Consider the following 23,434-nt stretch of genomic DNA (forward strand, 5'->3'; position numbering starts at 1 on the left):
GCTCTCTCTATCTCTCTCTCTCTCGCCTTCTCTCCGATTTCCAACTAGTGGGGGTTTGTGGGTGATGTGGGTGTGTGTTTTATAGTTGATTGGATGTGTGGGAGTGTTGTTGGTATGTGTGTCAGGTGTGTGTATTTCAAATTGTCCAATGTGGCTGTGTTTTGTAATGGTGTGTGTATTTTGACCGCGGCGGTGTGTACCGCCAATGGAATACCGCGGTTGAAAGACCGCCGCGTGGATTCGTGGGTCAGAATGGCATGGGCGTGTTTGTGTTGGTGTGGCGGTGGAGGTTTGGTCATCTCCAGTTTTCCGCGGCCCGCTGATGAGGCAGCCTTCCTTGGATGTCGGGTTTTTGGCGGATTCACAGTTGGTGGTCAGAATGACCGTGGCGGTTTACCGCGGCTGCGGCGGTAGAATGGCGGACTTCTGACCGGCGGTAAGGGCCTTTTACCGCCGAGGTCAGAATGACCCCCTAAGTCTTTTCCCACAACTAGTTGCGACTGTTGTCCAAACCTTACCGGCTGACTAGCAGTACCTCATTAGAAACACAATAGTAAAAGGTGATTTGTGGCAGTCGCTTACGCATGGACTCAAAGTAAGATATCTCAGGGTTGTCGTGGTTAAACGGAAATTACCCTTTTCTCACAGATATATTATGTCTCATACAAACAAAAGGCAATAACACAGATGCAGTGAAGTTATAATAGTTTTTATTTAACATAACTGCAATTTGCGATAAGTTGCATGAACTGCAATGATTAGGATAATGAATATACCAAGCAACAGTATTGTGAAGAAGAGAGTCATTGTTATGAAGATCCCCACCATTTTTCAATATATGAAAAGAATATATATATGTATATATAAGATGGAATATGCCCTAATACCCTAATGAGAATATGCCTAACCTCCTACCTAAAGGAGAGCTGGGTTTGTTAAACCTAATCTGCCAAAGCCGTGTCCATGAGAGGAGCCCCCAACCCTTGTTACCTTGGAATGAGGTCTCTATCTCAGACTCCGCAGGGACACGAAGACTGGGTCAGCGTCAAGATGACTGCAGCATCGGTATCAGCGATGGTGGCGATGCCCTCTGGTCGGAATCCCTCTGATTATCTGTTTAAAGTGTGATGTATTTATACAGATCTACAAGGTCTCCTGACGTAGGTGGATTCTAAAACAATAGATAACAGGCATGCTTGGGACGGCAATTAATATCAACAATCCCTCAAAAGTATAGAGAGGGAAAATCCCTAAGTGTGAACACCTACTGTTTGTTTGTCTTTCGCGCTTGATCTTGACGCCTTGGCGCAGTGACACTGATAATAAACCCATAACAAGTGGCTTAACTATAAACAAGGCAGCCATCTTAGAGGAACTAAATAATTAAAGGAGCTAAGACAGAGCAAGCTAAGTAGGTTAAAAGTCACTAGGTGACAGGGGCACGAGTTTACAAGCCTACGGCTAAGCTAACTCCTGCTATCCCATTAAAACAAACTAGGATTCACTACAACTCTGTCACCAAGTTCAAATGCTTCTGCATTAGTTCCAATTTAATGCCAACTGAGTCCACTCTGTGAGCTCTGGTGGTTTTCATGCCTGTCACTTGCCAAGTGAGAAACATATTTAGTGGGATGACTGGATCCAGGAGAGTGAAACAAGCAGAAGGTAACCTGTGAGTGGTCTAAACAGCCTACTGGTATGGAGTAATTCACTCATAAGAGACCCCTTTAATGATAAAGCGATTCAATAAAAGCAATTTAATGTGGAACCCTTCTCATGTGGGGGTTTGGTACAGTAACACATCAGATTACTCTTATAAATGTTAAATAGGATATAACTGAAACCTTGTCACCACCCCAATTTAAATTTTGATCCTCAAGGAAGACATTAGGTGGCAAAATTATTTAAGCAGGAATGTCATCAATGCATTGAAGCACAAAGGAGGAGTGTCTGCACAGAGGATGGAAAATGACATTCAATCCTGTGGCTGTAGAGAGATCAACACTAAAATATCGAACGTTGGAGAAAAATTCTGGTACTATGCGTTCACATTGTAGGGAGTGTTATAATCCCCTTCACCTGATTTTCCATTATGATCTAGATAAATATAATGGAATAATCATGTGGCAAGAGAGAATCTATCTTGGTTTGAGAGGAATCATTTATCCAAGTTTCAATCAATGAAGAGATCTATGCTATGATCATTGATTACACCAGCAATAATTATTTTGAGACATGGAAGAGAACAGTAGTTGTATTTTTAGTGTTGGTTTAGGAACAGGGAGAGAGTGATCCCTAGTAGGTTACAGTGATCAACCTATAGGACGCAAGGTCTGCAAAGTCTTTGCATTGAAAGTGTAGTGATAAAAATACTGCCATTGCATTCTAGTGTTGTTAGAAATGGGGTCTTTGATTGACAGTCAGTTTGCACTCTGTCCAAGTAGGGACCCTCATTCTAGTCAGGGTAATAGAGATACACACTTATGATAGCCCCTGCTGACCCCTTTGGTAGCTTGGCCTAACCACTCAGGCTTATCTCAAAGGCAATGTGTAAAGTATGTGTACCAAAACACACAGCAATATAGTGAAAACACTACAAAATAGAAACGACACCAGTTTACAGAAATAGTCAACATTTATCTAAATCAAACAAGACCAAAACAACAAAAATCCAACATACACAAGTAAAGTTATGAATTTTTAAATTAAAAAGAGTCTTATGCCATAGAAAACAATGGATGCATTGATGTTACACAAATTACCTGGTTTGAGTAGAAAATAAACCCACACGGGCGAGAGTGCGTTGGAAAAGTCAGCGATGCGTGGATTCCTTACTCACAAGTGAGGCCATGCGTAGTTTCCTCTCCAGTCGGGTAGGCGATGCGTTGTTTTTCTCTCCCGCAAGAGAGCAATGCGTCTATTCGCGTACGGGCACCTCGGATCTGGGCAGGTTCACATCGATTTTGATGCACAGCGAAGCTACATGCACAATTCGGCCGCACGGTGATGAGGAACCACGCTGCGTGGGGCTTGTGTCCATTTCAGCAGCCGCAAGTGAGTGTTGCGCCATTTCTCCAGCCATGATGCAGGTGATGCATCGATTTCCCACCTGCAATGCAGGTGGTGCGTCGATTTCTCAGCCACAATGCAGGTGGGACGTCGTTTTTACAGTCGTGTTGCAGGTGGCGTGCCAATTTATTCCTCCTGTCCATGGATTTCCACCTTGGTTCCCCAGGGTTCATCTTTCAAGGGCCCAGGGACTGGAGTGGGCACCACTTAGCAGGGTAGGAGTCTGAGCAGAGAGTCCAGGTGCTGGCAAAGGAAGTCTCTGATGGCCCTGAGACTTCAAAACAGTAGGGAAGCTCAGTCCAAGCCCTTGAAGACACTTCCCAAGTTGGAATATACCACAAAATCCAGTCTTTGTCCTCTTTCAGGCGGAAACAGCGCCTGCAGGCCAACCCAGCAAAGCACAGTCACGAGCAAAGGGGCAGTACTCCTCCTCCAGCTCTTCAGCTCTTCTCCTTGGCAGACCTTCCTCTTGGTTCCAGAAGTAATCTAAAAATCTGAGGTTTTGGGTCCACTACGTATACTCCTTTCTGCCTTTGAAGTAGGCAAATTTCAAAGGAAAGTCTCTGTTGTTCACAAGATCCTGCCTTGCCCAGGCCTCGCCCCAGACACACACCAGGGGAGTGGAAACTGCATTATGTGAGGGCAGGCTACACCCCAGCTCCCTTTGGGTCACTGTCTAGTGGAGATTCACAAACAGCCCAGCTGTCAGTCTGAGCCAGACAGGGAATACACAAGCAGGCAGAGTCACAGAATGGTTTAAGCAAGAAAATGTCTACATTCTAAAAGTGGCATTTTCAAACTGACAATCTAAAAACCAACTTTACCAAAAGTTGTATTCTTAAATTGTGAGTTTAGAGACCATACTTCATATATCTATCTGTTCCCAAAGGGACACTGCACTTAAGAGTTATTTAAAGGCAGCCCCCATGTTAACTTATGAGAGAGATAGGCCTTGCAACAGTGAAACCTGAATTTGGCAGTATTTCATTGTTAGGACATGAAAAAACACACAAGCACATGTCCTACCTTTAACATACACTGCACCCTGCCCATGGGGCTACCTAGGGCCTACCTTAGGAGTGCCTTACATCGATTAAAAGGGAAGGTTAGGGCCTGGCAAGTGGGTACACTTGCCAGGTCGAATTGGCAGTTTAAAACTGCACACACAGACACTGCAGAGGCAGGTCTGACCCATGTTTACAGGGATACTAATGCAGGTGGCACAACCAGTGCAGCAGGCCCACTAGTAGCATCTGATTTACAGGCCGTGGAAACATCTAGTGCACTTTACTAGGGACTTACTAGTAAATCAAATACGCCAATTATGGAAAAGCCAATTATACATACAATTCACACAGGGAGCACTTGCACTTTAGCACTAGTCAGCAGTGGTAAAGTGCTCAGAGTACCAAAACCAGCAAAAACAAAGTCCATCACACAGTCAAAACATAGAAAGCAGAGGCTAAAAAGACAGGGGCGATCACGCCATGGATGCCAGGTCTAACAAGTGTCTATGCATTTCATTTTGATCAGATTGCGAAGCAAATACAAAACGCATCTGAAGGGTGCCTCTAGCCTTGAGTAACTCCAGGAATAACATGTATGGTCAATGATAATCATTTGAATGAGAGCAAGTGTGTTTTTATACAAGTGTCATTCAAAGGTTTTTCTAATTAAACGTATGTCATTTGCATCCTGCTTCAATTCCTAGAAGAGAATATCAGTATTCTAAGACTGAAGACTGGACTCTGTTGAGTTTATTGTGTCACATAAAAGCACAGGCCACTTGGAAAGCTTGAAAAGTGTTGAAATAATTGTCAACCCTACTGATTTGGGACAATCAATCAATCAATCAAGGCATTTATATAGCGCGCTACTCACCCAGAGGGTCTCAAGCCTAACTCTTTTTTAGCAGCCTTACTGGTTTACATTGGCAATCCGACAGCTGCTCATGGGCCAGATGAGGCCTCGGCGCTGCAGTTCACCGCATTGTGCAGTGAAAAGATAATAACAATACCGACCACAGGAAGCCAGAGGTGTAATTCATGAAGTGTCACTTGAAAGTGAGCCTAGAAGTGTCTTCCTGAGTGAGGAGAAAACAGGGCAGTGAAGCAAGGGGCAGTTAAGTGAGAGGCATCTCTAGAATGACAGCTTACCCTAAAGATGCTGACTGAAGAACAGTAAAACGTGAAGCCACTAAAGGCCTGCCCCCCACATCTAAAGTGTCCTCAGCTTTGGGGCATCATTAAACTTTGATTTCAACAATCCTACTAAACCTGGTGGGTCTGCAAGACAGAGGGCCTGATTTAGATATTGGCGTATGAGTTACTGTGGTCCGCCAAAATCTAAATCCCACAGAACGTAATGGGATTTAGCTTTCGGTAGAGGGGATATCTGTCATTGTTGTGATGGAGTAACCTGTCAGCCAATATCTAAATGAGGCCCAGAGTTTGGTCCTCCGCATAGGAGGGTTGACAAAGGACAATAATGCACAGTTTCACACTATGCATTACTTATGTCCTAGAAATTCTCATTATCTGTGAAAAATCACATTTTGATGTGGGAAAAGTATGTATTCTTACCCCTAGACACATATATTATCTTTTCGGCATAAATAAAATGTTTACGTTTAAAAAATATTTTAAAACATTTTACTCTCCTGGGTTAACCGGGGTTGGTACGTAACACAACTGAGCTAACTCTGGTTTCAAGAAACAGAGTGGGAAGTGCATGAGTGAGAAGTGCATGCCTGACATCTGTCTGCCAAGTTCTTGCCACATGGGACAGTGTGGGGGCTGAATTTTGTATTTTCAATAGTGATTGCCATTGAAAGATCCATTTCCAGCAGCCACTACTTTATTCACTTTGCAGGCGGCATCACACCCACATTTCAAATGCAGGACAGAAATCCTAATTCAGGCAGATGCAGTGACTGACAGAGCACGCCAACAGAAGACCCATGCAGGGATTGCCCTCGGGGACAGGGGCGCACTGACTGTATGTCGCCTCTTTGTTGCAGAGAATCAGTGCACCTTCTTACAGCCTCAGTGCTTCTATTCAAGCATCCATAATCTGGTGCAGGTGCAGAGGCAAACTGTTTCCCTCATTTGAAAGAGGCCTCACCCCAATGCAAATGAGGGCATCCCCCCTTAAGATATCTCTGATTCTATATGTGTACTAACCTTATTCGTATTACAGAAGTGGCAGCACAAGTGTATATGGCCACCTCTGTAATCTCAAAATACCCTACGTGCACAGAAAGCAGACACACACACACATCTTTTGCACCCCTGCGCCACCTAAGGTAAACCTTCCCATATTAGTTAGGCCACCTCTCCAGGACAGTGTGGATTCAAACAAGACTTATATACTGTCATATGTCTGCACTGTCATTGCCCATCCCTTGGACTCTCAACTTCTGGAAGGTTCCATCCAGGGTTAAGAGTTTGCAACTGTCAATAAGAAAGATTTTTACTCACTTGCCCAGGATTTAATGTACGCCCATTCTGAAAGTTAGAAGAAAATTGAGGACAAGTAAAATCAAACCGTACAGTGATAATTAAGTTACACAAAAACATTTATTACTACTAATTAAACTTACCCCATGCTGTAGGAAAAGTGGCTTCATTAAAAAAAAAAATTGCTAAATTACATTCCAAATCATATCTGGTCATTCTTACCTTTCTTCCTGTTAACTGAAACACTCTTTCTACCGCCTCCTAATCCCAGCCTTCCCTCCACCTGGTACTCCTCCTATTATTCTTTCTACACTTCATTCCTACCTTCTCTCCCCCTAGCTGTCCAGTGAGCATCCAGGGGTGATGTTCCAGATTCCCAAGGAGAAGATGAACCCATGAAGTTAATGCAACTTCAAATCTCACAGTATAGGGTGAGGAGTAGGTACCACAGTTATCAGATACTGCATTCTGGAAATAAGCACTGCATCCTGGGGAAGGGTCAAGATTCAATCACAATATTTATTTATAAATGATGGAATTTCTTGGTGGTGACTAATCATAAAATCTCTCATTGCTGACGAGTAGAAATTCCATACTAAGCTATCAGTTTCACTCCTCTTGTTACTAATCAGGTAACATGATAGAAGTTTGCCTCATTAATAGATCAGAACCATGGCTACAATATCAGAAGACAAAATACCTCAAATCAAGGCCCTTTGTCCCACTGGCATCTCTTTTCTGGCCAGTTTGCTGGCCACATTTCCAGATACCTTATCCCCCCTCACATTGCTTTAGAGTTCAAGCTCCTCTTTGTCCACTGATTCCTCCACATATGTTACAATGGACCTCACTGCACTATTCCATATAACCTTCTTGGGTTGTGACAAGTGAAACTAAGATCTCAACCAAAAGCAGAACATCTTCAGCTAAGCAGATGCATCTATTTATTTAGCTGACAATAGTTATCTATGTGATGGTAGCTATGAAACTTGAGTTTATGCTATTATTGCTACATTTCTTTTTTTGTTTTTGTTTTTATAAAGGTGTATAATTTGTAGCATATAATTATGATATATGAACTTTTTAATAAATAGATCTCTCAGTTTTAAGATATATATTGACATTCCATCTGTATTCATCCATAATTATTTTTTATTGGATGTACTAACATTCATATATTTCTCCTATAAAAAAAGGATGCATCAACCACAATTTTCCACACTTGTAAAAGAAAAGGAACATTCATGTTTGATAACAATAGGATTCAGACGTTTATGAAATGGCCGTACACAATATAAGATAAAAGTCATTAAGGTTTAACTAAACACAAATTGTGATATTTACTAAATTTTTACTACTAAATAGCACTTAACAGTGAAGATATCAAAACGCTGTTCAGATATTAAAAGGTAGTGGAAGCGGAAATAGTGGAGTGACAGTGATTGCTTTCATTTAAAAGTCTTTGGGCCTCATTTCAACCCTGGCGGTCACCTAAAGTGTAGGAAGTACCGCCAACAGGCTGGCGGTACTTCCAACCATATCATGACCGTGGCGGAAGCGCCACGGCCATACCACTGGGACCGTCGGTTTACTGCCATGGTGGTCCCGGCGGTTGCAATCCGCCAGGGCAGTGCTGCAAGCAGCGCTGCCCTTTGGATTTCGACTCCCCTTACTGCCAGCCTGTCCGTGATGGTAAACACTGCCATGGAAAGGCTAACGGTAAGGGGACTCTGGGGGCCCCTTGGGCCCCCTGCACTGCCCATGCACTTGGCATGGGCAGTGCAGGGGCCCCCATGCACAGCCCCATTGCGATTTTCACTGTCTGCTGCACCCGCCTTCTTTAGGAGCCGGCTGCAATGTTACGGCCCTGATCCCCACTGGGCTGGTGGGCGGAATCTCTGTTTTCGAAATGCGGCCGGACGTTTTCAGGCTGCATAGGTGGCCTGGGTTGAAATGAGGCCCTTAGTAATCTAAGTACCTGCTCCAACTTCTCTACGTTTACAAACAAATGGAGAGAGGGTAACATTCATGTTTTTCTCTGCATGTGTATAAAAGGAAAGCAGGGAGTTTCCAGGGGACAGCGGTGGGGGTTATTTAGCATACAGAAGACCTTCCACCATGCAGTTAGGTTGGTGCCAGTACAACAACCACTGAATCAGTCACCGTACTGGGGAAAGGAAAGTGTTGTGGGTTTTATCCACACTATGGAAGCGTGAAGTGAAAGGTCAGCAGTGGCAAGTGGACACTCGTCCCCTCCACAGAATAATCCCAAAGAGGGGTCCTTCTTCATAAAAAATAACACTAAGGTACCCGATGAAATGAAAGGCATTATTCTTTTTTTGGGACCATCATGGTGCACCTGGGTGAACTGTAGAGTGGATATGGCTTTGAAAACCTGCCTTAAACCTGGTAAATTCCAGATGCCATGTCCACTAGCATGTGCTGATGAAGCAGGCTTTCCCAGCAATGGAGCCATTGGCGGCGCTGACCCCACGTCTAAAAGCTGCTGTTAGTAATTAAACAGCCTTGAGATATTGTTTCATTTCTTTCAATAAAACATTGGAAACTTTTTGCATACCTTATCTTGGGATGTGTCTTGTATCCATCACTACCACATCATTTGTCTTTGTCAAGGACTCTCATGGCCTCTGCGGACAACTGCCTGGTGAAGGCTGTGCAAGCACGGTCAAGCCATGGAGTGTGCAGGACATGGTGTGCTGTTATCAAATGGTGGAGGATTATACCAACCAAAAAATTCAAAGTGTTTTCTCTTAAGTTTGGCTGTGGCCATTCTTAAACCAATATTTATTTATAAGATGTTTTTTCTTTGCACTAGTGTCTGAGCTGCAGAACAAACATTAACAAAGGGCTGGAGACTGCTGGCTGAGCTGCCAATCTTAAAATCCCAAACCATATTCGTGTAATTAAATGATCCACAGGGCAGCTCTCTCTGATTATGTGAGAGACTGTAAATAATCTCTATTCTTTTTTCCTTTTTCGTATACCAATCTGCAGTCTGATTTATCCCATATTTAATGACAAAGACACACAAAGTTATCCACTTCTCGCACTGGTTTTAATTTATTTGACATTATTATAATTTTGTGGATTCCTTGAGAGGTCACATCAAAGGTTAGATTTAAAAACTAAAACAGCAGCATCGCCTTTGGTAGTTCATCGACAAAAATAGATCCAAATTTAAATACTATTGAAGAGACAACATCAAACCTTAGACCAGATAACTAAACAATTCTGCCAACAAGCGTGTGACTTTACTAACTCTAACAATTCTTGAAAACCACAAAAGAGACGTAGAGCACAAGGTATTAAGTGCCTAGTAATAACAGCACATAATTCATTTAAAACCCCACCCTGCACCTCTACATCCCTGTAACCCGTGGCTTCACAGGTGCTACAGCATCACCCAGTCCATGGATATTATTCACATTCAAAAGGTTTGATGTATATGCTCTTTAAATGTAAGAAAAGAAGAGAGAGTATGTGAAATTAGATAAAGAAAAAAGAATACATGAAAATATTTCGTATAGTTTATCAAACTTACCCAGTTTTGCCGGAAATGTTTCTGTATTAAAAAGAAAAAGGAGAAAGGTTAGATTAGATCCCAAATTATCTTTTGAGGTAAGGCTACTTTTAATTTACTCTTTTAGATGTTCAATTTATCATTCTCCCTAAAGAGGGCACAGTTAAGTGTTTAAGCAGTAGGTGATCTCATGAAGTCAATCAAAGGTGTCCCGCTAGAGTATAGCTAGTATGTGATTTGGAAAAATCTCCAGATTGCTACTTCTGTAAAAATTCATTTGATAATTACAAAGCCCACAGAAAAGTAAAAAAAAATTAAACTGCCATTTCTTTCATTAGCCCTGCGCTACTGCTCAGTCAATAATATGAGGGAGGAGCAGGAGGCGAACAAGGTGTTTAATTCCTCTACTGGTTATGGGATGCTGCCCACTTTAAAGTGCAAGTTGTACCAGTTTGGTTAGCTGTTTCCACACAATAGCACAACATTGCTATGTGTCTCGATATTTCATTGTTTCTTATATCAACCTACTGTTTATAGCTATTGCTGTGATCTAAATAGCTTAGTAATCCCCCTTGTAGGAAAATGCCACTGTTGACATGGTTACCCCTCCCCCACCACACACACTTTTTGCCTAGTTTGATTGCAAGTGTGCTGGGTCCCTGCTAACCAGGCCCCATCACCAGTGTTCTTTCCTTAAAACTGTACCTTTGTTCCACAATTGGCACACTCCTGGCACACAGATAAGACACTTGTAAAAGGTACCCCTAGTACCAAGGGCCCTCTAGCAAGGGAAGGTCTCTAAGGGCTGCAGCATGTATTATGCCACCCTAGGGGACCCCTCACTCAGCACATGCACACTGCCTTGCAGCCTGTGTGTGCTAGTGGGGAGAAAAGACAAAGTTGACATGGCACTCCCCTCAGGGTGCCATGCCCACAAACCACTGCCTGTGGCGTAGGTCAGTCACCCCTATAGTAGGCCTTACAGCCCTATGGCAGTGTCGCGTGGGCTCTCATTATCCTAAATGAGACTACTGGATTTCTAGGCAGCAGGATCGATAACGGTGAGGGGGACTGAGTCTGACCCACGTGTAAGGAACCCTGTCACCCTAAATCCGGTTTTTGCTCCGGCTAACTAGCAGTGCCTCATTTCTCCCACGGGGAAGAGATGATTGGGCAGCCGAGCGCATGACATCTTTGGAACTTCTCAGGGAAGTCGTGGTCACTCAGATCCAAACCAACTCTCTCATTTACAATATGATCTCATATACAAATGACAAAGACAGTGGTACTTACACCCTTTGCCAGGTCCAGTTATCTCTTATTAGTAGATTAGAAGTGTTCTAGCAGCTTAGGCTGATAGAGGTAGCTATAGCGGAGCAGACCAGCTTAGGTTGAACTAGGAGACATGCAAAGCTCCTACTATACCACTTATATCATATAGCACTTATATCATAAGAAACACACTACTCAGAGTTACTAAAAATAAAGGTACTTTATTTTAGTGACAATATGCCAAAAGTATCTCAGAGGATATACTCCCTTAGGAGCTAAGTAAAATACACAAAATATACACAAAGACCAAACACCAGGTAAGTAAACAGGAAAATAGTGCAAACACTATAGAACATACTAGTATGCAATAGGCCTAGGGGCAGCACAAACCATATACTCTAAAGTGGAATGCGAACTACGAAGAGTCCCCAGGCCTAGTGTAGTGTGTAGAGGGTCGCTGGGAGTGTAAGAAAACACTAAGGGTGGCCAAGATACCCCACCCCAAGACCCTGAAAAGTAGGAGTAAAGTTACCCTGCTACCCCAGAAAGACAGTAAAGTTCAGACAGGGGATTCTGCAAAGACAACAGCTGACTGCAAAGCACTGAAGACGGATTCCTGGACCTGAGTACCTGTAAAGGAAGGGGACCAAGTCCAAGAGTCACAAAAGTGTCCGGGGGGCAGGAGCCCACTAAACCCCAGATGAAGGTGCAGAAGGGTTGCCTCTGGGTGGAAGAAGCCGAAGATTCTGCCTTAGAGTAAGGTGCCAGGAACTTCTCCTTTGGTCAGAAGATGTCCCACGACGTGCTAGAGGATGCAGAGTTGTTTCCACGCAGAAAGACCGCAAACAAGCCTTGCTAGCTGCAAGAGTCGCGGTTGAAGATAAAGGGTGCTGCCCGGGCCCAGGAAGGACCAGGAGGTCGCCACTTGGATGAGGAGACAGAGGGGGTGCCCAGCAACACAGGGGGCCCCCGTAGAAGCAGGCAGCACCCGCAGAAGCACTTGAACAGGTGTTCAAGAAATCTGAGCATGGCGGTCAACTCAGCAACACAAAAGAGGGTCCCACGAAGCCGGAGGTCAACTCAGCAAGTTGAGCAATGCAGGACGGAGTGCTGGGGACCAGGGCTGTGCTGTGCACGAAGGAATCCTTGCAAGAGTGCACAGAAGCCCTAGCAGCTGCAGTTCACGCAGTACACAGGATTACTGTCTGGCGTGGGGAGGCAGGGACTTACCTCCACCAAATTTGGACAGATGGACCACTGGACTGTGGGGGTCACTTGGATCCTGCTCCGGTGTTTCAGGGACCACGCACGTCGAGATGTGAGGGGACCTAGAGGACCGGTGAAGCAGAAGTTTTGTGCCTGCGGTAGCAGGGGGAAGACTCCGTCAACCTACAGGAGATTTCTCTGGATTTCCAGTGCAGGGTGAAGGCAGACAGCCCTCAGAGCATGCACCACCAGGAAGCAGTCAAGAAAGCTGGCAGGATTAGGCGCTACAATGTCGCTGGTGGTCTTCTTGCTACTTTGTTGCAGTTTTGCAGGCGTCCTGGAGCAGTCAGCGGTCGATTCTTGGCAGAAGTCGAAGAAGGAGATGCAGAGGAACTCTGGTGAGCTCTTGCATTCGTTATCTGAAGAGAAACCCACAGGAGAGACCCTAAATAGCCCTCAGAGGAGGATTGGCTACAGAGAGAGGTAATCACCTATCAGGAGGGGTCTCTGATGTCACCTGCTGGCAATGGCCACTCAGAGGTCTCCATTGTGCCCTCACACCTCTGCATTCAAGATGGCAGAGGTCTGGGACACACTGGAGGAGCTCTGGGCACCTTCCCTGGGGAGGTGCTGGTCAGGGGAGTGGTAACTCCCTGTTCCTTTGTCCAGTTTCGCGCCAGAGCAGGACTGGGGGGGAATCCCTGAACCAGTGTAGACTGGCTTATGCAAGAAGGGCACCATCTGTGCCCTTCAAAGCATTTCCAGAGGCCAGAAGAGGCTACTCCTCTCAGGCCCTTAACACCTATTTCCAAAGGTAAAGGGTGTAACACCCTCTCTCAGAGGAAATCCTTTGTTCTGCCCTCCTGGGCCTGGGCTGTCTAAGAAACCTGTCTGAGGGTTAGCAGCAGCGTTAGCTGCAGAGAACACCCCAGAGAGCTGGTTTGGCAGTACCCGGGCTCTATGCTGGAGCCCCGGGGATGCAGGGGATTGCCCCCCCAATACCAGAATGGTATTGGGGGGACAATTCCATGACCCTAGACATGTTACATGGCCATGTTTGGAGTTACCATTGTGACGCTACACATAGGTATTGACCTATATGTAGTGCATACGTGTAATGGTGTCCCCGCACTCAGTAAGTTCGGGGAAATTGCCCTGAATGATGTGGGGGCATCTTGGCTAGTACCAGGGTGCCCTCACACTTAGTAACTTTGCACCTAACCTTCACCAAGTGAGGGTTAGACATATAGGTGACTTATAAGTAACTAAAGTGCAGTGTAAAATGGCTGTGAAATAACGTGGACATTATTTCACTCAGGCTGCAGTGGCAGTCATGTGTAAGATTTGTCTGAGCTCCCTATGGGTGGCAAAAGAAATGCTGCAGCCCATAGGGATCTCCTGGATCCCCAATACCCTGGTTACCTAGGTACCATATACCAGGGAATTAATAGGGTGTTCCAGTGTGCCAATCAGAAATGGTAAAATGAGTCACTAGCCTGCAGTGACAATTTTGAAAGCAGAGAGAGCATAAACACTGAGGTTCTGGTTAGCAGAGCCTCAGTGATACAGTTAGGCACCACACAGGGAACACATACAGGCCACAAACTTATGAGCACTAGGGTCCTGGCTAGCAGGATCCCAGTGACACATATCAAACACACTGACAACATAGGCTTTCCACTATGAGCACTGGGGTCCTGGCTAGCAGGATCCCAGTGAGGCAGTAAAAACACCCTGACATATACTCACAAACAGACAAAAAGTGGGGGTAACAAGGCTAGAAAGAGGCTACCTTCCCACAGTGGCCCACCGGGAGGGAGGACCGCATCACATTATATGCAGACGATGTACTCTTGTTCCTGGCCACCCCGGCCCGTAGTAGACCCAGGGTGCTGCAGCTGTTGGGACTGTTCGCGGAAGCATCAGGCTTGATAGTTAACTCGAGTAAATCCCTGTTTATTCCACTCTGCCACTCTAGGGACTGCTACGATTTGCAAAATGCCATTCCAATCCGATGTAATAGCTATCGGTACCTGGGAGTGAATATAGCATTGCTACCCGAGTTGGCATGGTCTCTTAATGTCGCGCCCCTTGCCCGACGCGTCTGAGAGGACCTCCAGAAATGGAGGTCTTTGCCCCTTAATATCCTGGGTTGGATAGTGCATAGTGCTTTACAAAATGATGGTGGTTCCTTTACCTACTCCAGAACTTCCCTTTCACATCCCTAGGGGTTGGTTGAAAGATTTGGAGGCTGTCGGGTGGCAGTTCCTATGGCATAACCCCTGCCCCCGACTGGCTTTTCGCGTTTGTCAGGGCGATGTGTATGAGGGTAGCCTGCGGATGTCCAACCTCCATCATTACCACCTTGCGATGCACCTGTTGGTGGTCAATGACTGGTTGGGGGGGTGGGTTGGTCGTATCCCGCCTACCAGCTAGAACTCTTGACCATGGGCTTTCCCAGTTTGTTTGGGATGTTGTATGGTGACCCCCTGCCGCGTAGAATCCCGTAGGTGACAAGGGTGGTGCTGATGGGGTGGAGAGCTGAGCAGCGGGCATCGGGGTGGTGGCGCCATCTCACTCAACAGACCCCACTGTGGCAGGGATCGTGGCTGGGAGAGGTTTCGGCACTTGAGGGGTTTCACAAATGGTACCTCATTGGTATATCGATGCTCAGTGACATCTGGGTGAGCGAGCGTTGCGGTCCTTCCAGGAACTCCAACAGCAGTTTTCGCTTGCCCGGACCCAGTTTCACAAATATCTGCCACTCTGCCATGCACTCCACGTACAGGTTCAAGCGGGGATGACCGAGGCCAAGACACTGATGGGACACCTGGGTGGGGGTGGGGGGAGTATCATGCATTGACTGCATGTTGGTTACTAACACAGCACAGAAAATTGATAGGCTCTGAGAGCGGTGGGAGCAGTGGGTGGGCCCTATGGAAGACGAGGACTGGAGGGATGCCCTGATGGTCCCAGGAATGCTGACCATGACCTCCCGTCTCTGTGTGGTGCAAACCTATTTTCTCCACACGTCATATCTCACCCCTGACAGATTACATAGAGCGGACCTTTGGTCTCAGGTGGACTGTCCCTGATGTGCAGGCCCTAGCGCAGACTTTTATCATATGGTTTGGACATGCCCCCACATCGCGACCTACTGGCTAGCATTGGTGACAGAAGTTTCTAGAGTCCTACAGGTGGAGATCGAACTCGCCCCGTTGCCAATCCTATTGGGAGTCCTTGACAGGGTGGGGTCCAGCAGAGAAGATCGAGCTTTTGTGGGAATGACTTGTTTGGCGGCCAAGAGGGACATCGCATTGAATTGGAAGGCAGAGACAGCTCCAGCGATGGCGAAGTGGCGTCGAGGGGTTGACTGGCGCACCCAGCAGGAGAAACTTGTTTATGAAGCAAGGGGCTTCCCCGCTAAACATGAGAGAGTGTGAGGGGGGTGGATGGAGTCCTGGGGGGATGGAGCCACAAGCAGGTCCTAGACAAGGGGATGTCGGGTGCCTTGCCCTTGAGTACCATGGCGATTGTTGACTGTATGCCTTTGTTATATGCTTTAAACCAGTACAGTGCTCAGTCCGTGGAGCGCAACTGTGACCTGTTGGGTACTATGTTGTTAAAAAAAAAAAAAAAAATGTTTATAAAAAAAAATACCATGTTTAATTTACAATTTCATTTGATATTTATTACTTCTTCATGATGGTGTTAGCACCATTGTTGTTTAATAACATTAATAGCTTCCCCAGGTCCCTCATCTAACCAGGGATTCCCTTTTTCTTTGAAACATTAAAAATATTATGAATGTCACCTCTACAAGTCTTCTATAATTTATTGCTTTAACAGGTCCAATACACTATGTGCTGGCCATCTGTTCTTTCTGGGAGGCTGACAACCATGTATTTTATCTGTTTGGTCACCACCATTGTGGGCACTTCTCTTGAAGTATCTGTTCTTGATCATGGTAGAGGGTGATTGGATTTCGCTGCTAATTTCACATTTTTGCAGCATTACATGAATCACTGTGACTGACATTTTGAGTGCAGCCACTGTCACTAGAATATCACAGCACACTTGATCTACCTCTACTCTTTAAGGAATAAGCCTATTCAACCACTAAAATTCTGGTAAATGACTTGTGCTTTAAGTAGAGCTAAAGGCCAAAAAGATGCACACTCTTTTCATTGGTTTGGGGAGTAGTCTTATGTCCTCTTCCACAGATTGTGAGCATCCTGCTCTTCAGTTAAAGATGGTAGCCATTTCAGTGCAAAGCTGTGAAAGAACATTTTGTAAAACTATGCTGGTGTCCTATCAGGACTCGGGAATTTGTGCAGATCTGTTTGTTTAAGGACCAAATTGATATCAGCAACCATGATAGAAGTCTCTAACACTTCGATGCAGTCCTTTATCTGTGTCTGCAATGCACTCGCGTGTTTTCAAGCGCCAATATCTTTCAGTTTTCCTGGCATTTCGTTTAAAGGAATTGAAAGAAGGATCTGAAATCCGATCTCTTCTCATGCTTCCATTGCCCTTCGTCGTCCTGGTACTTTAGGGATTCCAAAATGTTCTTTTGTCCACTGGTGCCCAACTTTCTGAGCAAACATGGGGCCAATTTATTTGTAACCTTTATAATAAACCATTTGTCCTAGCTTTATTAGTACTTTTGAGCTCTATTTGAGCCGATTAAAGAAATGAACTTCTGAAGACCAGCTGCCTCTTCTGTGCATGCAACAATGCCTGTTTATCTACCATGCATAACATCATTATTTCTGTTGTAAGCTTATCCATGGCTAACGTCTTCTACTTAGCAGCCTGGGCCAACATAACTTTGCCTTGCCCCTAAATGCAGCTTTGAGTGCATCCCAGCTAGATACCAGCAATGTGCCCTTATGATTATTTTCCTTAAAACAAATCTGGCCTCCACACAGCCTTGTACACCAGGTTTCTAAATAACCCTATATCAAATTTGCAATGCTCTCCCAGTCTGCGAGTATCCCTCCTATTAAACATGACATCTGAGTGTCTTCTGAAATGGTAATATGGGATATGTTTGCGTCTTCCAGCCCTCTGAATAAGCCATGGGACATGAACACAATATCTATATGCGAGCATGGTATGTGGACATGAGAGCAAAACAAATATTCCCTCTTTTCTCGGTGAAGCGTTTACCACATGTTCTCCAGTTCTACCTCTCTGAATCACCCTTATAACCCTTTGGACACTGCTTCAGCTATGCTTTGCCCCTGCTGTCTAAGTGTGGATTCAACACCATATATAAATCTCCATAATTACCTCAACTGACTGTGGGCCAACTAGGACATATAAGACATTTTCAGGAAGAGAGAAGAGATTTTGCCTTGCATTCAAAGCATGTGTGTTATTCAGTGTTAGGTTTTGATTTCCACATCATAAGTGGACTTGTATGAATCTGTCTTCAGGATTCCTTTTTAGGTCGCAACCCACCAGACAATGCAGCAGTCTGGTTTGCTAATGATATCTTGGAGAAATTCAAAAAGCTGACCTAGGAATGCATTTCACCTGTTTCTTTCCATTGGCTTTGTGGTGTGCAACTCACATTTTCTGGCTTTCCATTTGCTTATTTGCTTTACGCTGTCCAGCTCAAGGTCGTCCCTCTTGTTACCCACACCTTGTTTACTGTATTCTTCCAAGAACTCACTTTCTTTAAACAGGACTTTAAATCTTTTTTTATCTTGTCACATTTGCTGTGCATTCATGCTTGGTGCTTATTTTTTTTCTCTGACTTCAAAGTGAGAGGATGTCTGAAAATCGTTCTGGTTAATGGAGATCTGCTTAAGAAAGGCTGTATGATATTTTTTGTCCAGCACACAACAAAATTCAAATATCTGTACAAAAAACTGTGCTGACGATCAAATCAATAATTTGGGTGATGACACTTTCACACATTATCCTTTGTGGCTATATACGTTTATCAGCAAAACTATATGAGTGCAAATGTAATGGTAATTTCAATTGAATAAGTGTTGTCTGTAATGGCAATACGCTACCATACCATGTATACTCCACATTAGCCCAATCCACTCTATTCTGCACCACTCCATGTCTCTGCACTGTACCACAATACGCCACTCTACTTAACACTCAGTCACTGCACTCTTATCTGCACCACTCCACTCTACTCTATTCCAATGAACTCTAACCCAACTACTCTACTATGCACCTTTGCACTCTACGCCAATACACTCTACTCTGCACCACTCCACTGTACGTCGACGTACTCTATGGCAATCCCATTTATGCCCCTCTGATCTACTCAGCACCACTGCACTTTATTCTGAAACAGTCTGCCCTATAGCACTGCACTCTATGAAACTCTACTCTGCAGCACTGCACTCTCTGCCACTGACCTCTATGCCACTCTACTCTATGCCAGTCTAATCTGCACCACTTTACACTATGACACTCTACTCTGCACCACTCTAGTGCACTATACCCCAATGCACACTACGCCAATCTAATCTACTATGCACAACTGCACTCTATGCCACTTCACATCTCTCTACTCTGCACCACTCTACTTTATGCCAGAGCTCTATCCCCCTCTCTAACATGCGCCACTGCACTCTTCGACTCAGTTTATACCAAACCAGCGAAGGCCACTCCACAACACTGCACTCTACGCCAATGTATTCTATGCCACTACTCTATACCACTCCACTCTATCCTGCACCACTCCGCTCTATGCCACTTCAATCAATGGTGCACCACTCTACGCCACTGCGCTCTATGCTGCACCACTGTACTGTACCCTGCACCACTTCACTCTACTCTGAAACACTCTTCTCTACGCCAGTGCACTCTATGCCATTGCACTCTATGCCAATGCACCCTAGACCACTTTACTCGAAATAAGTGCACTCAATGCCACTGCACCTATGTCAACTACTTTGTACCTCTGCACTTTATGCCACTATACTCTACAACATTCTACTCAATGCCACTGCATGCTACGTCACTATACACCCTTGCACTCTACTTCACTGCACTATACATCACTGCACTCTATGCCACTCTATTCTAGTATGCACCACTGTTCTATATGTCACTGCTCTCTGCACCACTCTATGACACTACACGCTATGACCCTGCACTATGACACTGTGACTGACAATTTGAGTGCAGTCACTGTTAATAGGATATCATCTGAGATGAGGTAGACTTTCTATTGCTCTACCCAAAAAGATATTCCCACTATCCCAGGGTTTGTTTGTATTGGAATAGCACAAATAGCAAGAGTGACAATGAGCACACTTGATTCACCTCTACCTGTAAAGAATCAGCCCATTTAACCGCTAGAACTCTGGTAGATAACTCAAGCTTTAAGTAGAGCTATGGGGCAAATAGATGCACACTCTGAGGCTTTTGATTGGTTTTGGGATTAGTGTTATGTCCTCTTGTACTAATGTTGTGCCTTCTGCTATTCAGTAAAACAGTTAAAGAGGGTAACCATTTCAGTGCCTAGCTGTTAAAAGAACATTGTGTAATACTATGATGGTGCCCTATTCGGACTCAGGCATTTGTGAAGATCTGTTTGTTTAAGGACCACATTCATATCAGAAACCATGACCACTGCACTGCATGACTGCACTCGATGCTACTACGCTCCACTCTGCACCACTCAACTCCATGGCACTTTACTGCACTCTATGCACTGCACTCTGTGTGCCATTCTACTATACACCTCTGCACTCTAGCCTGCACTACTCCACTCTACCCTGCACCAATCCACTCTATGCCACTTCACTCCATGCAATTGCACTCTACGCCAATCTACCCTGCAACACTCTTCTTTACACCTCTTCGCTCTAAGCCACTCTACAACACTCCACTATATGATTCTCCATAACATTAAACTCTGCTCCAGACACTCTACTCCACTTTATGCCACTCCACTCTACAGCACTCTACTCCTCTTCCATTCTTCAGCACTGCTCCACTCTACAACGCTCTACACATCTCCCTCAACTCCCGCCACTCGATGGCACATTACTCACTCTATTCTATGACACACTACTCCACTCTGTGCCACCCACTCTATGAAAATCCAACCTACAACACTCTACTCCAAGCAACACCCTCTACACCATTCCACAACACTTTATGCCAATCCACTCTGACACTCACATCAAAACTGACACTGTACTCCACTCTATGCTACTAAACTCTATACCCTTCAACTCTAACATTCTACTTCCTCCACGACACTCCACAACACTGTATGCTACTGCATGACACTCCTTCTCTCCTCTCCATGGCACTCAACTCTACTGTATGCCACTCCCTAACACTCCACTTTATAACACTCCACTCTCTATGTAGGAAAGTACCATCTTGCCTGGCATGTTACCCCCATATTTCACTGTATATATGTTGTTTTAGTCTATGTGTCACTGGGACCCTACCAGGCAGGGCCCCAGTGCTCATAAGTATGTCACCTGTATGTGTTCCCTGTGTGATGCCTAACTGTCTCACTGAGGCTCTGCTAACCAGAACCTCAGTGGTTATGCTCTCTCTGCTTTCCAATTTGTCACTAACAGGCTAGTGACTAAATTTACCAATTCACATTGGCATACTGGTACACCCATATAATTCCCTAGTATATGGTACTGAGGTACCCACGGTATTGGGGTTCCGGGAGATCCCTATGGGCTGCAGCATTTCTTTTGCCACCCATAGAGAGCTCTGAAAATTCTTACACAGGCCTGCCAGTGCAGCCTAAGTGAAATAACGTCCACGTTATTTCACAGCCATTTACCACTGCACTTAAGTAACTTATAAGTGACCTATATGTCTAACCTTCACCTGGTGAAGGTTGGGTGCAAAGTTACTTAGTGTGTAGGCCCCCTGGCACAAGCCAAGGTGCACCCACATCGTTCAGGGCCAATTCCCCGGACTTTGTGAGTGCGGGGACACCATTACACGCGTGCACTACACATAGGTCACTATCTATGTGTAGCGTCACAATGGTAACTCCGAACATGGCCATGTAACTTGTCTAAGATCATGGAATTGTCACCCAATACCATTCTGGTATTGGGGGGACAATTCCATGATCCCCTGGTCTCTAGCACAGAACCCGGGTACTGCCAAACTGCCTTTCCGGGGTTTCCACTGTAGCTGCTGCCAAGCCCTCAGACCGGTTTCTGCCCTCCTGGGGTCCAGGCAGCCCTGGCCCCGGAAGGCAGAACAAAGGATTTCCTCTGAGAGAGGGTGTTACACCCACTCCCTTTGGAAATAGGTGTGAAGGGCTGGGGAGGAGTAGCCTCCCCCAGCCTCTGGAAATGCTTTGATGGGCACAGATGGTGCCCATCTCTGCATAAGCCAGTCTACACCGGTTCAGGGATCCCCCAGCCCTGCTCTGGCGTGCAACTGGACAAAGGAAAGGGGAGTGACCACTCCCCTGACCAGTACCTCCCAGGGGAGGTGCCCAGAGCTCCTCCAGTGTGTCCCAGACCTCTGCCATCTTGGAAACAGAGGTGTTGGGGTGACACTGGACTGCTCTGAGTGGCCAGTGCCAGCAGGTGACGTCAGAGGCTCCTTCTGATAGGCTCTTACCTCTCTTGGTAGCCAATCCTCCTAACCTGGTAGCCAAACCTCCTTTTCTGGCTATTTAGGGTCTCTGCTTTGGGGAATTCTTCAGATAACGAATGCAAGAGCTCACCAGAGTTCCTCTGCATATCCCTCTTCACCTTCTACCAAAGGATCGACCGCTGACTGCTCAGGACGCCTGCAAAACCACAACAAAGTAGCGAGACGACTACCAGCAACATTGTAGCGCCTAATCCTGCCGGCTTTCTCGACTGTTTCCTGGTGGTGCATGCTCTGGGGGCAGCCTGCCTTCACCATGCACCAGAAGCTCAGAAAAAATCTCCCGTGGGTCGAGGGAATCTTCCCCCTGCTAACGCAGGCACCAAAAGACTGCAACACTGGTCCTCTGGGTCCCCTCTCATCCTGACGAGCGTGGTCCCTAGAACTCAGCAACTCTGTCTAAGTGACTCCCACAGTCCAGTGACTCTTCAGTCCAAGTTTGGTGGAGGTAAGTCCTTGCCGCCCCATGCTAGACTGCATTGCTGGGTACTGCGTGATTTGCAGCTGCTCCGGCTCCTGGGCACTCTTCCAGGATTTCCTTCGCGCACAGCCAAGCCTGGGTTCCCGGCACTCCTTCCTGCAGTGCACAACCTTCTGAGTTGTCCTCCAGTGTCATGGGACTCCCTTTTGTGACTTTGCATGGACTCCGGTTCACTTTTCTTCCAAGTGCCTGCTAGGGTACTTTTGCGGGTGCTGCCTGCTTCTGTGAGGGCTCCCTGAGTTGCTGGGCGCCCCCTCTGTTTCCTCCTCCAATTGGCTACATCCTGGTCCCTCCTGGGCCACAGCAGCACCCAAAAACCTCTACCGCGACCCTTGCAGCTAGCAAGGCTTGTTTGCAGTCTTTCTGCGAGGGAACACCTCTGCAAACTTCATCGCAACGTGGGACATCAGTCTTCCAAAGGAGAAGTCCCTAGTCCTCTTCTTTCTTGCAGAACTCCAAGCTTCTTCCAACAGGTGGCAGCTTCCTTGCACCGTCAGCTGGCATTTCCTGGGCTCCTGCCCACTCTCAACACTGTTGCGACTATTGGACTTGGTCCCCTTGTCTTACAGGTACTCAGGTCCGGAAATCCACTGTTGTTGCATTGCTGGTGTTTGTTCTTCCTGCAGAATCCCCCTATCACGACTTCTGTGCTCTCCGGGGGTAGTAGGTGCACTTTACACCTACTTTTCAGGGTCTTTGGGTGGGCTATTTTTCTAACCCTCACTGTTTTCTTACAGTCCCAGCGACCCTCTACAAGCTCACATAGGTCTGGGGTCC

The 23,434-nt window shown here is 45.8% G+C and overlaps 1 protein-coding gene across 1 annotated transcript in view; it reads right to left on the reverse strand.

The window, feature by feature from the left end:
* Positions 1 to 23,434, reverse strand: part of LOC138299184 (E3 ubiquitin-protein ligase TRIM39-like) — a 113,617-nt gene that overhangs the window by 26,712 nt on the left and 63,471 nt on the right. Inside the window, exons 6-7 of the mRNA XM_069237279.1 lie at positions 10,090 to 10,110; positions 6,549 to 6,575 (exon numbers count right to left, since the gene is read on the reverse strand). Of these exons, the coding sequence (XP_069093380.1) occupies positions 6,549 to 6,575; positions 10,090 to 10,110 (48 nt within the window). The remainder of the gene's footprint in view (positions 1 to 6,548; positions 6,576 to 10,089; positions 10,111 to 23,434) is intronic.

This window comes from Pleurodeles waltl, chromosome 6 (genome assembly GCF_031143425.1).
Source record: "Pleurodeles waltl isolate 20211129_DDA chromosome 6, aPleWal1.hap1.20221129, whole genome shotgun sequence".
Taxonomy (NCBI): Eukaryota; Metazoa; Chordata; class Amphibia; order Caudata; family Salamandridae; genus Pleurodeles; species Pleurodeles waltl.